The sequence below is a fragment of the Marmota flaviventris genome, chromosome 11, assembly GCF_047511675.1.
Source record: "Marmota flaviventris isolate mMarFla1 chromosome 11, mMarFla1.hap1, whole genome shotgun sequence".
In the NCBI taxonomy this organism is placed as follows: domain Eukaryota; kingdom Metazoa; phylum Chordata; class Mammalia; order Rodentia; family Sciuridae; genus Marmota; species Marmota flaviventris.
In genome coordinates, this window is record NC_092508.1 from 47137463 (window position 1) to 47155257 (window position 17795).

At 37.1% G+C, this 17795-nt stretch overlaps 1 protein-coding gene across 3 annotated transcripts in view; it reads right to left on the reverse strand.

Moving 5' to 3' along the window:
• Window positions 1–13676: 13676 nt before the first annotated feature.
• Itgav (integrin subunit alpha V) overlaps window positions 13677–17795 on the reverse strand; it is an 84610-nt gene continuing 80491 nt past the window's right edge. For all 3 annotated transcript variants that reach the window (XM_027943961.2, XM_071619004.1, XM_071619005.1), the window contains one exon: window positions 13677–17684. In XM_027943961.2, coding sequence (XP_027799762.2) covers window positions 17589–17684 — 96 coding nt within the window. In that variant the 3' untranslated portion in view covers window positions 13677–17588. The remainder of the gene's footprint in view (window positions 17685–17795) is intronic.

Here is a 17795-nt window from a genome sequence, read left to right on the forward strand (position 1 = left end):
GTAACTTCCTGCTTTAGGAATCAAATTCCCTCCAATTTCTGTTTGCTTCAAGGCACTTATGTCTTCAGAGTTTTGTGTTTTTTCCTATTTTGTTCAGAATTTACCATTGTCATCTGACCCAAGTCGTTCTGCCATTATTGGAATTTGAAAGTCCTTTAAATTTTAAATGTTTGTGATTTTACTCTTGAGCACTATAATTATTTACAATGTTTTTGTCCTATCAGGTCAATTAAGTATGTAGAAATATTAGAATACCTGGGATCAAGTGTCTTGATTATATCTAGCTTATGTGCAAGTTGAAAGATGGAATCAATACAGGGAGTATTTTGGATATAATCTGGCAAAAGTGTTTGGTAAGGCAACTTCATCAGGTAATTCTGATCCTTCTACAGTTTGGATACTGAATGATCCCCAAAGGCCTGTGTGTTAAAGGCTTGGTCCTCATGATGGTGCCATTGGGAGGTGGTGAAACCATTAAGGGGTGAGGCCTACTGGGTTCTCCTTAGGTCATCTGGGGTGTGCCCTTGAAGACGATGATGGAAACCCAGCCTCCTCCTCACTCTTTTGCTTCTTGACCATGAGGTGAGAGCTTTTGCTCTACCACATCATAATAGTCATAAATGAGTTTGCTCAGAGAAGTGTATTAAGTAAGGAGACAAAAACAAAACAGAGAACTAATTTTGAACACTTAAAAGAGGACAGGATTGGCAAGGAGCTCCTCATGATATACTTTGCCTTGCCCCTGGGTCAAAGAAACAGGGTCAACCAATCACAGACTGAAAACTCTAAAACCTTGAGCAAAAATAAACTTTTTCTCCTCTTAATTAATTATCTCAGATATTTGGTTATCGTGAAGGAAAGCTGATTAACAGATCCAGTTATGATTCCAGTAGGATGTTCATCAGGAGTTACAACCTTAAATTCCTGGAGTGATCAAGCAAATTAGGCAAATGACTAACAAGGGACTAATCTAATGTAAGAAACAATACCTTCTGGGGTTTGTGTCAAACTAAAAGTTGCTTGGCCATCTTAGAGCAATGTTACTCAGTTCCAATGCTGTATTGGAGAAAGAATGCAGATGGTGATCTTCCAGAATGTTGCAGTTTTTAGGAGAAGCTGGAATCTCAATCATTTGAGTAAATTTCTCTCAGACATTAATGTTGCCCACTGGTTCATTTACTTTTAAAGTACTTAGCAGGCAAAACAAAATGCATAATGCCATTGCTGGCCAACATGTGACTCTGCTCCTAACCCAACATGCTTTCTGGGATTATTCTACCCGATTTCTTGGTGCTAATCCTGCCACTCCTTCTTTCTCCTCCATATGTCCTGGATCTGCCTTCCCCAGTTTTTTCTTCACTCCTTATCTATATTATAGCCTTAATTTTTTTTTTCTCTCAACATATAAGACTTCTCAAGTCCTTTTCGTCTGTGAAATAAGCTTTGGCACCTTTGGTCACACCTAAGTGGAAACTATAACCCTTTCCCTTCCATTCTAAGCCCAGCAAAGCCTAGTTTAGGTGTTTAATTCCCATCCACCACTTGAACCACTGTAATATGGCTTCTGTGCTTCATGCCACAACTGAAACCATTCTTGGTAAGGTCACCAATAACCTCTTATTCTTCAAACATCTTGCTTGTCTCTTCGTGATACTTTTGTCATGTTCTGCCTTGATATTCTTTGTACCTCTAGATGGCACTTACCATCCTGCCTTCTTTTCAAATGTTAAAATGCAGTGCTCCACCATCTTCTTTGTCTCCCTACTTTATACATGTTTTTTTGTTTGTTTGTTTTTGGTACTGGGGATTGAACCCAGGGGCACTTAATCACTGAGCCACATCCCAGTCCCCTTTTGTATTTTATTTATTTATTTTTTTTTTTCAAAGTTATCAGCCTTCAAATTTTCCAAGGCCTATTATTTATTTATTTATTTATTTATTATTTTTTTTTATTGTTGGTTGTTCAAAACATTACATAGTTCTTGATATATCATCTTTCACACTTTGCTTCAAGTGGGTTATGGACTCCCATTTTTAGCCCATATACAGATTGCAGAATCACATCAATTACACATCCATTGATTTACCTATTGCCATACTAGTGACTGTCGTGTTCTGCTACCTTTCCTATCCTCTACTATCCCCCCTCCCCTCCCCTCCCCTCCCCTCCCCTCTTCTCTCTCTACCCCCTCTACTGACCTTCATTTCTCCCCCTTGTATTATTTTTCCCTTTCCCCTCATTTCCTCTTGTATGTTCTTTTGTATAACCCTGAGGGTCTCCTTCCATTTCCATGCAATTTCCCTTTTCTCTCCCTTTCCCTCCCACCTCTCATCTCTGTTTAATGTTAATCTTCTTCTCATGCTCTTCGTCCCTACTCTGTTCTTAGTTACTCTCCTTATATCAAAGAAGACATTTGGCATTTGTTTTTTAGGGATTGGCTAGCTTCACTTAGCATAATCTGCTCTAATGCCATCCATTTCCCTGCAAATTCTATGATTTTGTCATTTTTTAATGCAGAGTAATACTCCATTGTGTATAAATGCCACATTTTTTTAATCCATTCGTCTATTGAAGGGAATCTGGGTTGGTTCCACAGTCTTGCTATTGTGAATTGAGCTGCTATGAACATCGATGTAGCAGTGTCCCTGTAGCATGCTCTTTTTAGGTCTTTAGGGAATAGACCAAGAAGGGCAATAGCTGGGTCAAATGGTGGCTCCATTCCCAGCTTTCCAAGAAATCTCCATACTGCTTTCCAAATTGGCTGCACCAATTTGCAGTCCCACCAGCAATGTACAAGTGTACCCTTTTCCCCACATCCTCGCCAGCACTTGTTGTTGTCTGACTTCATAATGGCTGCCAATCTTACTGGAGTGAGATGGTATCTTAGGGTGGTTTTGATTTGCATTTCTCTGACTGCTAGAGATGGTGAGCATTTTTTCATGTACTTGTTGATTGATTGTATGTCCTCCTCTGAGAAGTGTCTGTTCAGGTCCTTGGCCCATTTGTTGATTGGGTTGTTTGTTCTCTTATTGTCTAATTTTTGGAGTTCTTTGTATACTCTGGATATTAGGGCTCTATCTGAAGTGTGAGGAGTAAAGATTTGTTCCCAGGATGTAGGCTCTCTATTTACCTCTCTTATTGTTTCTTTAGCTGAGAAAAAACTTTTTAGTTTGAGTAAGTCCCATTTGTTGATTCAAGTTATTAAATTTTGTGCTATGGGTATTCTATTGAGGAATTTGGAGCCCGACCCCACAGTATGTAGATCGTAGCCAACTTTTTCTTCTATCAGATGCAGTGTCTCTGATTTGATATCAAGCTCCTTGATCCATTTTGAATTAACTTTTGTGCATGGCGAGAGAAAGGGATTCAGTTTCATTTTGTTGCATATGGATTTCCAGTTTTCCCAGCACCATTTGTTGAAGATGCTATCCTTCCTCCATTGCATGCTTTTAGCCCCTTTATCAAATATAAGATAGTTGTAGTTTTGTGGATTGGTTTCTGTGTCCTCTATTCTGTAACATTGGTCCACCTGCCCGTTTTGGTACCAGTACCATGCTGTTTTTGTTACTATTGCTCTGTAGTATAGTTTGAAGTCTGGTATTGCTATACCGCCTGATTCACACTTCCTGCTTAGCATTGTTTTTGCTATTCTGGGTCTTTTATTTTTCCATATGAATTTCATGATTGCTTTCTCTATTTCTACAAGAAATGCCGTTGGGATTTTGATTGGCATTGCATTAAACCTATAGAGAACTTTTGGTAATATCGCCATGTTGATGATGTTAGTTCTGCCTATCCATGAACAGGGTATATTTTTCCATCTTCTAAGATCTTCTTCTATTTCTCTCTTTAGGGTTCTGTAGTTTTCATTGTATAAGTCTTTCACCTCTTTTGTTAGGTTGATTCCCAAGTATTTTATTTTTTTTGAAGATATTGTGAATGGAGTGGTTGTCCTCATTTCCATTTCAGAGGATTTGTTGCTGATATACAGGAATGCCTTTGATTTATGCATGTTGATTTTATATCCTGCCACTTTGCTGAATTCATTTATTAGCTCTAATAGTTTCTTTGTAGACCCTTTTGGGTCTGCTAGGTATAGAATCATATCATCTGCAAATAGTGATAATTTAAGTTCTTCTTTTCCTATTTTTATGCCTTTAATTTCTTTCATCTGTCTAATTGCTCTGGCCAGCGTTTCGAGAACTATGTTGAACAGAAGTGGTGAAAGAGGGCATCCCTGTCTTGTTCCAGATTTTAGAGGGAATGCCTTCAATTTTTCTCCATTCAGAATGATGCTAGCCTGAGGCTTAGCATAGATTGCTTTTACAATATTGAGGTATGTTCCTGTTATCCCTAGTTTTTCTAGAGTTTTGAACATAAAGGGATGCTGTACTTTGTCGAATGCTTTTTCCGCATCTATCGAGATGATCATATGGTTCTTATTTGTAAGTCTATTGATGTGGTGAATAACATTTATTGATTTCCGTATATTGAACCAGCCTTGCATCCCAGGGATGAATCCTACTTGATCATGGTGCAAAATTTTTTTGATATGTTTTTGTATCCAATTCGCCAGAATTTTATTGAGGATTTTTGCATCTAGGTTCATTAGAGATATTGGTCTGAAGTTTTCTTTCTTTGAAGTGTCTTTGTCTGGTTTAGGTATCAGGGTGATTTTGGCCTCGTAGAATGAATTTGGAAGTTCTCCCTCTTTTTCTATTTCCTGAAGTAGCTTGAAAAGTATTGGTGTTAGTTCCTCTTTAAAGGTTTTGTAAAATTCTGCTGTATACCCATCCGGTCCTGGGCTTTTCTTAGTTGGTAGTCTTTTGATGGTTTCTTCTATTTCCTCGATTGATATTGGTCTGTTTAGGTTGTCTATATCCTCCTGACTCAATCTGGGCAGATCATATGACTTAAGAAATTTATCTATGCCTTCACTATCTTCTAATTTATTGGAGTATAAGGATTCAAAATAGTTTTTGATTATCTTCTGTATTTCTGAAGTGTCTGTTGTGATGTTGCCTTTTTCATCACGTATGCTAGTAATTTGAGTTCTCTCTCTTCTTCTCTTCGCTAGCATGGCTAAGGGTCTGTCGATTTTGTTTATTTTTTCAAAGAACCAACTTTTAGTTTTGTCAATTTTTTCAATTGTTTCTTTTGTTTCGATTTCATTAATTTCAGCTCTGATTTTAATTATTTCTTGCCTTCTACTTCTTTTGCTGTTGTTTTGCTCTTCTTTTTCTAGGATTTTGAGATGAAGTATGAGATCATTTATTTGTTGGTTTTTTCTTTTTTTAAGGAATGAACTCCAAGCAATGAATTTTCCTCTTAGAACTGCTTTCAATGTGTCCCATAGATTCCGATATGTTGTGTCTGTGTTTTCATTTATCTCTAAGAATTTTTTAATTTCCTCCTTGATGTCTTCTATAACCCATTGATCATTCAGTAACCTATTGTTCATTCTCCAAGTGATGTATGCTTTTTCCTTCCTTCTTTTATCGTTGATTTTCAGTTTCATTCCATTATGATCAGATAGGATGCATGGTATTATCTCTACTCCTTTATATTGTCTAAGAGTTGCCCTGTGACATAATATATGATCTATTTTTGAGAAGGATCCATGTGCTGCTGAGAAAAAAGTGTAACTGCTTGATGTTGGGTGGTATATTCTATATATGTCAATTAAGTCTAGGTTATTAATTGTGTTATTGAGTTCTATAGTTTCCTTATTCAACTTTTGTTTGGAAGATCTGTCCAGTGGCGAGAGAGGTGTGTTGAAGTCTCCCATGATTATTGTATGGTGGTCTATTAGACTCTTGAACTTGAGAAGAGTTTGTTTGATGAACATAGCTGCACCATTGTTTGGGGCATATATATTTATGATTGTTATGTCTTGTTGGTGTATGGTTCCCTTAAGCAGTATGTAGTGTCCCTCTTTATCCCTTTTGATTAACTTTGGCTTGAAATCTATTTTATTTGACATGAGTATGGACACTCCTGCTTGTTTCCGAAGTCCATATGAGTGATATGATTTTTCCCAACCTTTCACCTTCAGCCTATGTATGTCTTTTCCTATCAAATGCGTCTCCTGTAGGCAGCATATTGTTGGGTCTTGTTTTGTGATCCATTCTACTAGCCTGTGTCTCTTAATTGGTGAGTTTAAGCCATTAACATTTAGGGTTATTATTGAGATATGGGTTGTTCTTCCAGCCATATTTTTTTATTTCTGTTACTAAACATGGTTTGTTTTCCTCTTTGATTATTCCCCCCCCCCTTTACTGTCCTACCTCCCACTCTTGGTTTTCATTGTTATTTTCCATTTCCTCTTCCTGTAATGTTTTGCCGAGGATGTTTTGAAGAGATGGTTTTCTAGCTGCATATTCTTTTAACTTTTGTTTGTCGTGGAAGGTTTTAATTTCATCTTCCATCCTGAAGCTTAATTTCGCTGGAAACACAATTCTTGGTTGGAACCCATTTTCTTTCAGTGTTTGAAATATGTTATTCCAGGATCTTCTAGCTTTCAGAGTCTGTGTTGAAAGATCAGCTGTTATCCTGATTGGCTTACCCCTAAATGTAATCTGCTTCCTTTCTCTTGTAGCTTTTAAAATTCTCTCCTTATTCTGTATGTTGGGCATCTTCATTATAATGTGTCTAGATGTGGATCTCTTATAATTTTGCACATTCGGCGTCCTGTAGGCTTCTAGAATTTGGGATTCTGTCTCATTCTTCAAGTCTGGGAAGTTTTCTCATATTATTTCATTGAATAAATTGCTCATTCCTTTGGTATGGAGTTCTATACCTTCCTGTATCCCAATGACTCTTAAGTTTGGTCTCTTAATGTTATCCCATATTTCTTGGATGTTCTGCTCATGGTTTCTTAACAGTCTTGCTGAGCTGTCTATGTTCTTTTCCAGTTGAAATACTTTGTCTTCATTGTCTGATGTTCTATCTTCTAAGTGTTCTACTCTGCTGGTAGTATTCTCAATTGAGTTTTTAAGTTGGTTTATTGCTTCCTGCATTTCTAGGATTTCTGTTTGTTTGTTTTTTATAACCTCTATCTCCCTGTATAGTTGATCCTTTGCTTCCTGGATTTGTTTGTGTAATTCATTGTCGAAGTGATCTTTCATTGTCTGATTTTGCTGTCTAATGTCTTCCTTGATACTCCAGATCATCTGAAGCATATATATCCTGAATTCTTTATCTGACATTCCATCTGCTGCAGCTGTTACCTCTTCTAAAGTTGAGTTGACCTGCATTGCTTGTAGTCCTTTCTTTCCTTGTCTTTTCATACTGCTTGCGTTTCTTTCTTCTTGGTGAAACTGTTGTGTTTTTGAAATTTTTCCCCCCCTATATATTTATATTGCTCTTGTATAGTTGAAAAGTCTCCCTTGCAGGTGCGGGCGGGGGCTCTGCTCTGCCCCTCCTCCAATTGGTGTGAGGTGTCTACCACGCCCGCGGACCCCTGGGCCTGATCTGCCGTTCTGTCGCAGGTCTGCCTACCTTGCAGGTGGGGGAGAAGGCTCTGCCCTGCCCCTCCTACCACGCCCGGGGACCGCTGGGCCTGATCTGCAGGTTGGTCGCCAGTCTGCCCACCTTGCAGGCACGGGTGGCAGTTCCGCTCCGCCCCCACTCCAATTGGGGTCACTTGACCACCACACAGGCGGGCCGCTGGGCCTGATCTGGGCGCGGGCGAAGGCTCTGCTCTGCCCCTACTCCAGTTGGGGTGAAGTGTGTAGCACGCTGGCAGGCCGCTGGGCCTGATCCGCCGGTCTGTCGCAGGTCTGCTTACCTTGCTGGCGCGGGCGGCGGCTCTGCCCTGCCCCTCCTACCACACCCGCAGACCGCTGGGCCTGATCTGCAGGTTGGTCGCAGGTCTGCCTACCTTGCGGGCGCGGGCGGCAGCCCCGCTCCTCCCCTCTGGCTCGACGACAAAGCGAGAGAGACTCGGGTATCTGTGACTCACCCTCCCTACCAGGAGACCAACTGTTTCCGTCGCCGCTGGCACCAATGAAGTTCTCTCCTCGGCCGCTCTCCGATGACATCAGATCTCTGCCATGCTGGCATCCCCTGTTCTATGGCTGAATCCCATTTTCTTCTCTTCCAATAGGCGGAGCTGTGCCCTCCGAGCCGAGCTTCTGCCCTCTATGTGCTGACAGAAATCCCTGTAAGGTGGCTCCTGGGAGTCTCTCAATCCTGTTAGTCCAGAGCCCTTTCACTTATCCAGCCCCTCCCCCTGTTCCTCCTCCCAGCCAGCCAGCCAGGTCCTGTTCACCGGAGGCGGTTCCCCAAGGATCTGATTACACTTGCAGCCCCACCGCGTGTCCTATATCCCAAACGATGAACACCCTCTCTGTCATTCATCTAAGCCCCAGTGCTGTGGTGGGGTGATCTGGGAACCAACAGTTTAATTTTTCTGGACCCCTTTGGTGGGCACGCCCCCAGAAACTGGCGGCTAAGATCTTGGGTGTCGCCGCTGGTGTTAAGGGGAGGTGGGGATTTGGAATCCCCTCTGCTTCCCTACAGACATGCCCCCGGAGAGATTCCCGAGGTTTCCTGGCTGCTTGTATCTGGAGGGGGTGGGAGTCACACACCTGCTAACGTGGATTCCGCTGGGAAGGAATTCTGTCGGCGGAACTCTGGTGACGTCACCTCTCTGCTATGGCGGGCCCCAGGCTCCTTGACGGAGTGTCCAAAGGGAGGGGGTGGGACTGGTCTGTCTCTGGTTGGTTTCAGCTCCCGGTTCGCTATTTCATGAAGGCTTGGCGAGAGACCTCTTCCTAGAGTCCCTGCACCGCTCCTGCTGCGCTGCGCCTCGGAGGCTATCCGCCCTGACACGGGGGCTGCGTGCAGGCAGCCGACAGTCGCCGAGTCGCGTGGGCAGCGGCTGGCGGGTCTGGACCTCTGCGCTGCGTGGCGGAGATTCACTCGTCTAGGGCAAACTGTCACCTCCAAAAATCCTTCCAATTCCCGGCCGGTCTCTCTTTAGTGGAATTTTGCTAGGAGTTTCTCAGCAGGTTGAATCTAAGCGTATCCATGCGTCTCTCTGACCCGTTGTTGAGGAGGTACTGAGAGCGCTGCCTCCCCACTCGCCGCCATGTTGGATCCCTGAAGGCATTTTAGGTTCTGTAGAGATAGTCCTTCTCATACAAAATCAGCTTGTATTTTATTTAGACACAGGGTCTCACTGAGTTGATTAGCGCCTTGCTGTTGCCGAGGCTTGCTTTCAACTTGTGATCCTCCTGCCTCAGCCTCCTGAGCCTCTGGGATTATAAGCATGGGCCACCGCACCAAGAACATACATTATACATTTCTCCTGAACATTCCCTTTTACTATTGCCTTTATTAAAATTCTGAACTTTGCTTCTCTAGATTTGATCTTTTGCCAGAGTACTAAGATTTATGTTTATAAGAACCTGCAGGAAATTTCCATCTGGATGTGCTGTAGGTATCTCAAACTTAAATGTACCTTTTCCCCTCCTGACCTTCCTGATTTCCCCCCAAATCTCTGCTTCTTTACCTCATTTCATATCTCAATTCAAAGTCCAACCCATCCCCCAAACCAGAAACCCATGGATTTTAGGCAATGCATATATCCAAAATATGTTTCCTCCTTTCCATTCCCATTTTTACCCTACTGGGTTAAGTAAGCCCTTATTACCTCCTATTTTGGAAGTAACAGGAAAATATCACCAGTCACTGTTCTAAGTCTTGTAATGTTAGTACATTAATATATGCAAGCCCTTGGTACACATCAAATGTTCCAAAGACAACACTCCATAATGAAGTTGCTATTCAGATGTCCATCCTATAGGGTACAAGAAAAAGATGTATAGAAGCACTAGGTGGCTTGTGCAAGGAAAGACAAGTTCTCAGTTAATTTAATAAAATTAATTATTTCAAAGTTACAAGACTGACATAATTTTTTCAATTTAAGTTTTTATAGGTGTTCCACTTCAGGGACAATGGGACAAATAAGAAAACACACCCTACCTACATATCCAAGTCTACTACTTGCTCTCTGTGAGATCTTAATCTCTCTGAGTTGATTTTTCAAATAAAATGAGGAAAAATATATTATCTAAATATTAGTTGATATGTAAATTGTAATAAAGAATGTGAATGGAAATATCACCAAGGTAAAACAAACAAACCAGGTGTTTCTTACTATACTACCAGCTGCTTCTTAGAAATAAGTGGTGCAGTCTCCTCTTCTAAAATGCATGCACTTCTGTCCTTCTTATCGACATGGCTGCAGATGATTGAATTTTGTGGTATTTCAGGCCTGCATGCAAATGAGTCTCTAATTATCAGCTTGCCTAATTAATGATGTGTCACCATTATACACCACTGTAGGGTTCAGAAATGTTTTAAAATTAACCTGGGAAAAGAGAAGTCTGCTGCCTTCCTCTTCCTCAACTAATAAAGGGGAGGATGATAAGACTTATTTGATAAGTAAATAACAAGTGCTTTTGATAACTCCCATTCTTGTATTTTCTCATAAAATCCTAACAACCTTAGACTCTGATACATCTTGGGTATAAAGAGGTTAAGCTTGTGGTAGGACAGAATTTTCAATCCAAGAGGTTTAAACAGTTTTCAAAACAATTTCATATGTCATCTCCTTTGATCCTAAACAGCAATTACTAAGTTAGGACACAAAAGATTTTGCCCATTTTATAACTCACGTTCAGAGCAAACATTTGCATTCTCACCAAGTGTAGGGGCTGTAAATTTTACATATTAATAAGAACTATAGTGGTCAGCATAGGTACGACTTGCTGGCTTAAGAGAAATATCACATCTAATTTAATGCATAGTGTTAGAAATGAGGACAGTGGTTACTTTTGTAAATAGAGTACATCTGGAAAGGGACAGAAGGCAGCTTCTGCAGGCCAGCAATGATCTATTTCTGAACTCATTTTTTTTTCCAGTAGAAATTTATGGCTATGTATTATGCTACTTCAATGTAATTTGCCAAAAATCTTAACACTTCTTTATTTTATTCTCTGTGCATTACATTACAAAAATGCTTTTTATTATGGGGAAATAATTCAGTTAGCTTCCTTATCTAACAAACCAGATTTTAACATTTTCATATGGCTTACCTAAATGCAGGACTGGGGATATAGCTCAGTGGTAAAGTACTTGCCTAACACACACAAGGTCCTGGGTTCAATCCCCAGCACCACAAAAATAACATAAAATAAAATGTAAAAAAAAAAATTAATAAATACATTTAACATGTTTTTTCCAATTACCCCAGTTTTCCCCCCAAATCATATCTGTCTACCCATTTAGAAACTTATAACCTAATTTGTTCTTAAAAATTTATTTTGTTTCTTAGGAATTTCTGACTTTATATGAATTCAGGTATCCAGAAAGTTTCTTATAGAATATCCTGTCTACCAAATCCTAAAAAATTCTTATGAACTTCATTTTAGTTGAAAAATGCTTCTTTTAAAAAGCACCTCTCTCCCTAATCGCTCCTTCACCGCCCCCTGACCCCCAGCTTTGCTTTTTCTCTTCTTAGAGAATCCATGGTATTTTTGAGGAGGCCCATCCTTTGCTAGTCAGATGGTTCCTTCTCATTCAGATGAGATTAGTCCAGGCCATACTTGTTATCCTATCAGTTTTACAGAAGCAGCCATGACCATAATTTTCCTCACTGACAATAAACATATCCACACTAGTCACAGCTAACTATCCCCACCTCCTTCCTGGTTATTGGAAGAGTCTCTGCCAAAAAACAGTCATCTTAAGGCAGTCCACATTCAGCAGCATTTATTACGGAGAATGTAAAAACAGATATTTGGCATCACCAAATTCAAGGAACAAGATCAACCTGTTTACTCCTTGGCAAAGACTTGCCTTCTGATCCTTTGCATCTGATTCAGGGAAGTCTGAAAACTTTTCACTGTGATTAGCTAGGCAAGTGGCAAAATGCTAGTGATCAGTGTTGACAGTTGGATGTGGTTAGAGCCAGACAACTGTTTTTCCCTTTAATCAAGTAAACTTCTTTTTGCAGAAAAGAAGACGTGTCAGGCAGTTTTCTTCATAAGAATCCTAAAAATATATAAATGTTCAGTATCCATGAAACCATGAAAATGGCCAATTAGATATAATAATGTATATATACTATATTTATGTATTACATAAATATTGTATATTTTATATTTTGGCTGATTAAGCCAAAAATTTGTCACTTTTTTACTTAGTCTTTTCTTACTGCTATACTAATTTTTCCATTTCTCTTTCATAGTTTTAAATGATAAAAAAAAATTGATTAAAAAAAAAAAAACAATGGCATAACTACTGCCATATAGAGTTGCAACTGCTGCTAAAACTAACCTACCTGCTTTGTCTCTGACAAGACCTCTCTAATGGCAGAACACATGTCGTCATCAAGTGCAGCCTAAAATCTATAATCTATACCCGAGTGTAGATTATACACATATGTAGTTTTTAAGCATTTTGGATAAAATAGATACTAACAAAATGTCATGTTTATGTTGATCCATAACTTTCCATGGTAACTTTTATTGGAAATTGTTTTAACAATATAAAATTGATCACTCTCTACTTCCTCAGTGAAAAGCAAACTGCTGTATGTTGTATAAAAAGTATTTTATTTCAAAATTGAATGAATAAAAATAGGTTTTTGTAATATTTGTTCTTGTATCATGATTAATTTGTTTTTTAAACTAAAATATGAGTGCTTTTTAACAAATTATTTCAATTTTAAGAACAAAAGATTTTTTTAATAAAACAGACTTAAGAGAAAAACCATCAAATATGTTATTCAAAATGACCCTATAATTCACCAATCTATTTGTAGACAGTTATAAAAAGACAGCTTATATTTCCCTTAACTGAAATGCTTGGAACTAGAAATGTTTCAGATGTGGGAATTTTTGAGATTTTTTAATATCTGCATGAAAATTACCAGTTAAGCATCCTGAGACTGAGCCTCAATATCACTCTCAGAAAGTTTCAGATTTTGGAACATTCTGGATCTCAGATTTTGCATTAGGTATATTCAACCTCTGCTAGAATTAGAGATATATATTACAAAATTATGAAACAAAGAAGAAATATATAGTTTATTTGATTTTTTAAATTTTTTAGTTTTAGATGGACACAATACCTTTATTTTATTTATTTTATTTTTAGGTGGTGCTGAGGATTGAACTCAGTGCCTGACACATGCTAGGCAAGCACTCTACCACTGAGCTATAACTGCAGCCTGGAAATGTACAGTTTTAAAGTCATCTGATAATGTAATAAAAAAGATCCATGTAATGAAATTCAGACATAATTCAGTTTGTTTGGAAATCAAAGGATTCTTTTGTTTTGTTTTGTTTTTTTTCCTCTCCTTTTTTAAGTGGTATTTGGGATCAATCCCTGAACTTAGTACATGCTAGCCAGGCACTCAACCACTGAGTAAAGGATTCTTACATTTCAGGCAAATAAATATTTCCCTTTCTAAGGGTATATTTTAACATTAGGCTCCTGTGTGTGTGTGTGTGTGTGTGTGTTTTCTTTAACACTGCTAAGAATTTTAACTTTTAGAGAGATGTCACCACTTTGAGGTCACCCCTTTAGTGCATTAGTGCTGGTTCATGTTATTAAAAAATAAAACATCATAGAAGAAAAGGATAAAGTCCATACACAAAGGTGGCACCATATGCTCAAGTTTATTGTACAGTCACAAGTTACACATGGGAAACTAAGCAGAACACTGTATCAGCTTTCACTAACTCAAACCAAGTTAGCAAATGACAGATTTGAGGAAAAAACTCATTTCATGTCTCACCCAATGTGGGTGATCACAAGAGAAGCTAAATAAAGATGATTACTTTCTGTGTTACTTAGGTAGCAAATTATTTTGATATATACAGCTTCCAAGTTACCTTAAGATATTTCAAAGTGTTTCAAAGCTGGTAAGGAACAGTTCATATTCAGCCTGAAATAAACCATAGAATGGAGTGTTTAAGGGCAAATAACTTCTTTGTACATCCACAGCAGAAACATTCTTTCCCACTAACAGAAATACTACTAAATCTCTGTTCTTTAGGCTTACTAAATTAATGATAAATTTGATATTAGCTAGGTTTGGTTACATTGTTATATTGCACTTGATAACAATGACAACGAAAACCACCAAAGATTCAACACCTTTTCCAAGAAGTTCATTAGGTATCAGAAATTACAACAAAATACAAGAACATATTCCATGCTGCACATCCAAAAGTTCATTGTTCAAACTCATCATTCGACAAGTTAAAAGGAAATTTTTCCAAAGCACAGATATATTAATTAATTTCATTTACTTTTTGGATCCCATAATTAATTTATCAGATTTTTTTTTGTTGTTATTTATCAAATTACTACATATGCAAGTTATCCAAGAGTACAAACAAGCTGACACTGAGATAGGCAATGGCCACACCACAGGTTTAACAACAACCTCTTCTTGTCCATCTGGCTCATCAACATAGTAACGTATATCAACTTCACATTCTGTTTGCTTTACAAAAACTAGCTGATTTGCTATATACTATAAATGTGCCCCATAAATCTCTTCTTAGGGTCATGATTCAATATCAAAAATCTTTCTCAGCTCTCTTAAAGAAGCCAGTAAACTCTCTTTTATCAACACTTGGATTTTCTCTTTATATAAGTATAAATATGATATTCACGAGAATTAATTATGAATAAGTAATTTCATAACACAGGCATAACTGTGGCAATGACATTCTAATTTGTTTACCTTTTACAATGACAAAGAATTGATCGGAATTTATGATAATTGATCATAAAAGAAAGGAAAATGAAAAAAGTGACCCTCACACAAATTTTCTTAAAATACCAATTCCAAAATAAATACCCTAAAAAAGAAACCAATATCAGTATCAATATTTCTCAACTATGGCAAATGGTTTTAATATCTTCTAACTCGTTTTTTAAAAATTCTCAGATTAATGAGAATTTTCTACTTTGAAATTAATTTTAATTTTCAATAAATCACAAATACGGTAGTACTTGAAATGTTTGACAACTAAAATAGATTCCATAGAACTATTTTTTTATTATTATTTAGTCAAACATACAAGGAAAGGTAGCAGAATACAACAGTCACTAATATGCCATTATGTAAAAATGTGAGTGTGTAACCGATGTGATTCTGCAATTTGTATTTGGGGTAAAAATGGGAATTCATAACCCAATTGAGTCAAATGTATGAAAGATGATATATCATGAGCTTTGTAATGTTTTGAACAACCAATAAAAAAATTTAAAAAAATATACTCATGTGCCACTTTAGGGTAATAATCCCAACATTTTCCTCAGAATAGACTTTCAAATTATACTCCATATTTTTGTAGAGATATATGTGTTCATTTTTGAAAGAAAATCCATACTATTACCTAACACTACATTTCATAAAAGCAATTTAAAACATCTTGTTAATTTCCAACTACAGCATTTTTCAATCTCCAATAGAAATTCCTTGAGATAGAGTTCATAAAAGGAAAAGACTAAATGAAAGCAAATACTAATACCTACTGAAGAATGAATTTCTATTCAAAGTATATTTTTATGAATGACAGCTCTTAGATGGAAAAACAGATATGGAAAAAGTTGCTATAGACCAACTTAGTGACTGCTTGGTGGTAGGCAACACTTGGCCCTAGGATAAAAATATTTTTTTCTTAAAAGAATTTAAATTTATTGGCAATAAAAATACTTATTGCATATGATTGAGATCTTTCAAGCTACTAATAAATTCTACATTCCAAAACCCATTAATTTTAAAACTCACTAAAGCTAAATATAAGGTTTTTTCTGTGTTCTAACTTGCATCTAAATGTGGTTCTACTTTGTGAATATATTCTCCAGTTCAGGTCATCCACTTGTGCTTATATAACACAATATGGCAAGATAAATTGCAATTATTTTTAAAATACAGAAAAAAATAGTCAATTATTTAAGGGAAATATTTATCATTGCCTAATGAGGACAGCAGTTAAAAAGCTACTAAAGTCTTAATTTCTTGAGTACAACATGATGTAATTGCACAAAATAGGGATAATTAAAAGTCATCCCTAGGCCTTGAGGAACTGTGAATAAATCATACATTCCACCAGAAGATTCATCACCCTGCAGGCATATAAAACTACAATTTGCTGCCTATGCTGCTTTTATTAAAAAAGTAATTTCTGTTAAAAAAGAAAAAACTTTAGAAAGCTTTAAAAGGTTTTCAATAAAAAAAAAATTTAAAAGGTTTTCAATAAGTTGAACAGCTTATAAAAATACCTTTTTGTAGTTATTCTGATAACTGAGACTGGTTTTGCACATTACCTTGATTAAACTGAGGAACCACCCATGGGAGTAGCGTCATGCTACTGCTAGAAGTAAACCATGGAGCTACCTGGAGAGTTTTGATCTCATGCATTTCTCATGGGGTGGGAATGGGGATTCAGGTTCCTGTCTGTAATGAAAATGATCTTGACCCGTTATTGCAACAATTTTAGAAATACAAGGAAAAATACATATATAGGAGGAAAATAAATTAATAACTAAAGACTCCACTCTAATCTAAGAACATACTATTAATAAAGTAATAGTCTTTTAATTAAAATGCTTTCTTTAAGTGTATTGTAAATAGCCAGATGAAAACAATGGGATAGATGTGCTTTGGAAATGATTTCCAACTTCGTATGGCTTTAACCATCCGGATATTGAGCTGAAATTACACTATTACATACACAAAAAGGTATTTTTGAATACAGACTACATTTTTATATAGGTTGGCTTAAAGGATTTCTTGTAGGACTTAAACTATACAAATTAAAGTAATAAAACAGATTAAGGATTAAATATAAATAAAAATTAATCACATGTACCCAATTTTCATATTAAAACATTGTACCATTATTATTACAGAAAAAACTTCTCCCCAGGGCTGGGGATTAAACTCAAGGCCTCACACATGCTAAGCACATGCGCAACCACTGAGCTAAACCTAAACACCCAGTTTCCAGGAAATAATTCTGGTGGTATCATTAATTTTTTAAAAAATTCTATGTAACAGATATTAAAATCCAAGTTCAGGTAATTACAAAGCTTTTAGTAGCTTTACAAGTCAACTGTAGTGTAATATGTGTTAAGTACCTGTACAAAAAAAAAAAAATGTGAATGCTAAGGTCCAAATTTAGATTGCTTTAAAACAACAACAATAAACAGCAAAACCCAAAATACTAAATCAGAAATGAAAATTGTAATAGATACTATTTTATATAAAGTAGTAACTGAGGCACCACCTGTGTTATGTACATTGAATAAAAACCATCATGTGAAATTTTATTATTTAAATATCTAGGGCAATGTATGTGTATTAACCTGTCTGAACTTACTTATAAAGAGAAGGCCAACAAATATTGCTCTCAATTTTGTGGTTAGACGGAAGTCACTGAGTACCTTCAGCAGAAGTCTTATAATTTTATTCCTCATGAAGGAAATTGAACTCTACAATCAATCTGGTAATTCTAGTGATCTGGGATGCAGTATAACTTAAAAATCACAGTTAAGTTTCTGAGTTTCCTTCACCATTTTCATGAGGTTGAAGCTGTTCCCTTTCCTGTTCTTCTTGAGGTGGCCGAACACGTTTAAAAAAGCCCATCTGTCAGTTGAAGTAAAAACATTATTTTCACATCAATATAGAAAACTAAAAATATTTTTCCATATTTTCCTTAGTGCGTTATAATTATACCAAATAGTGAGATTTACTGAT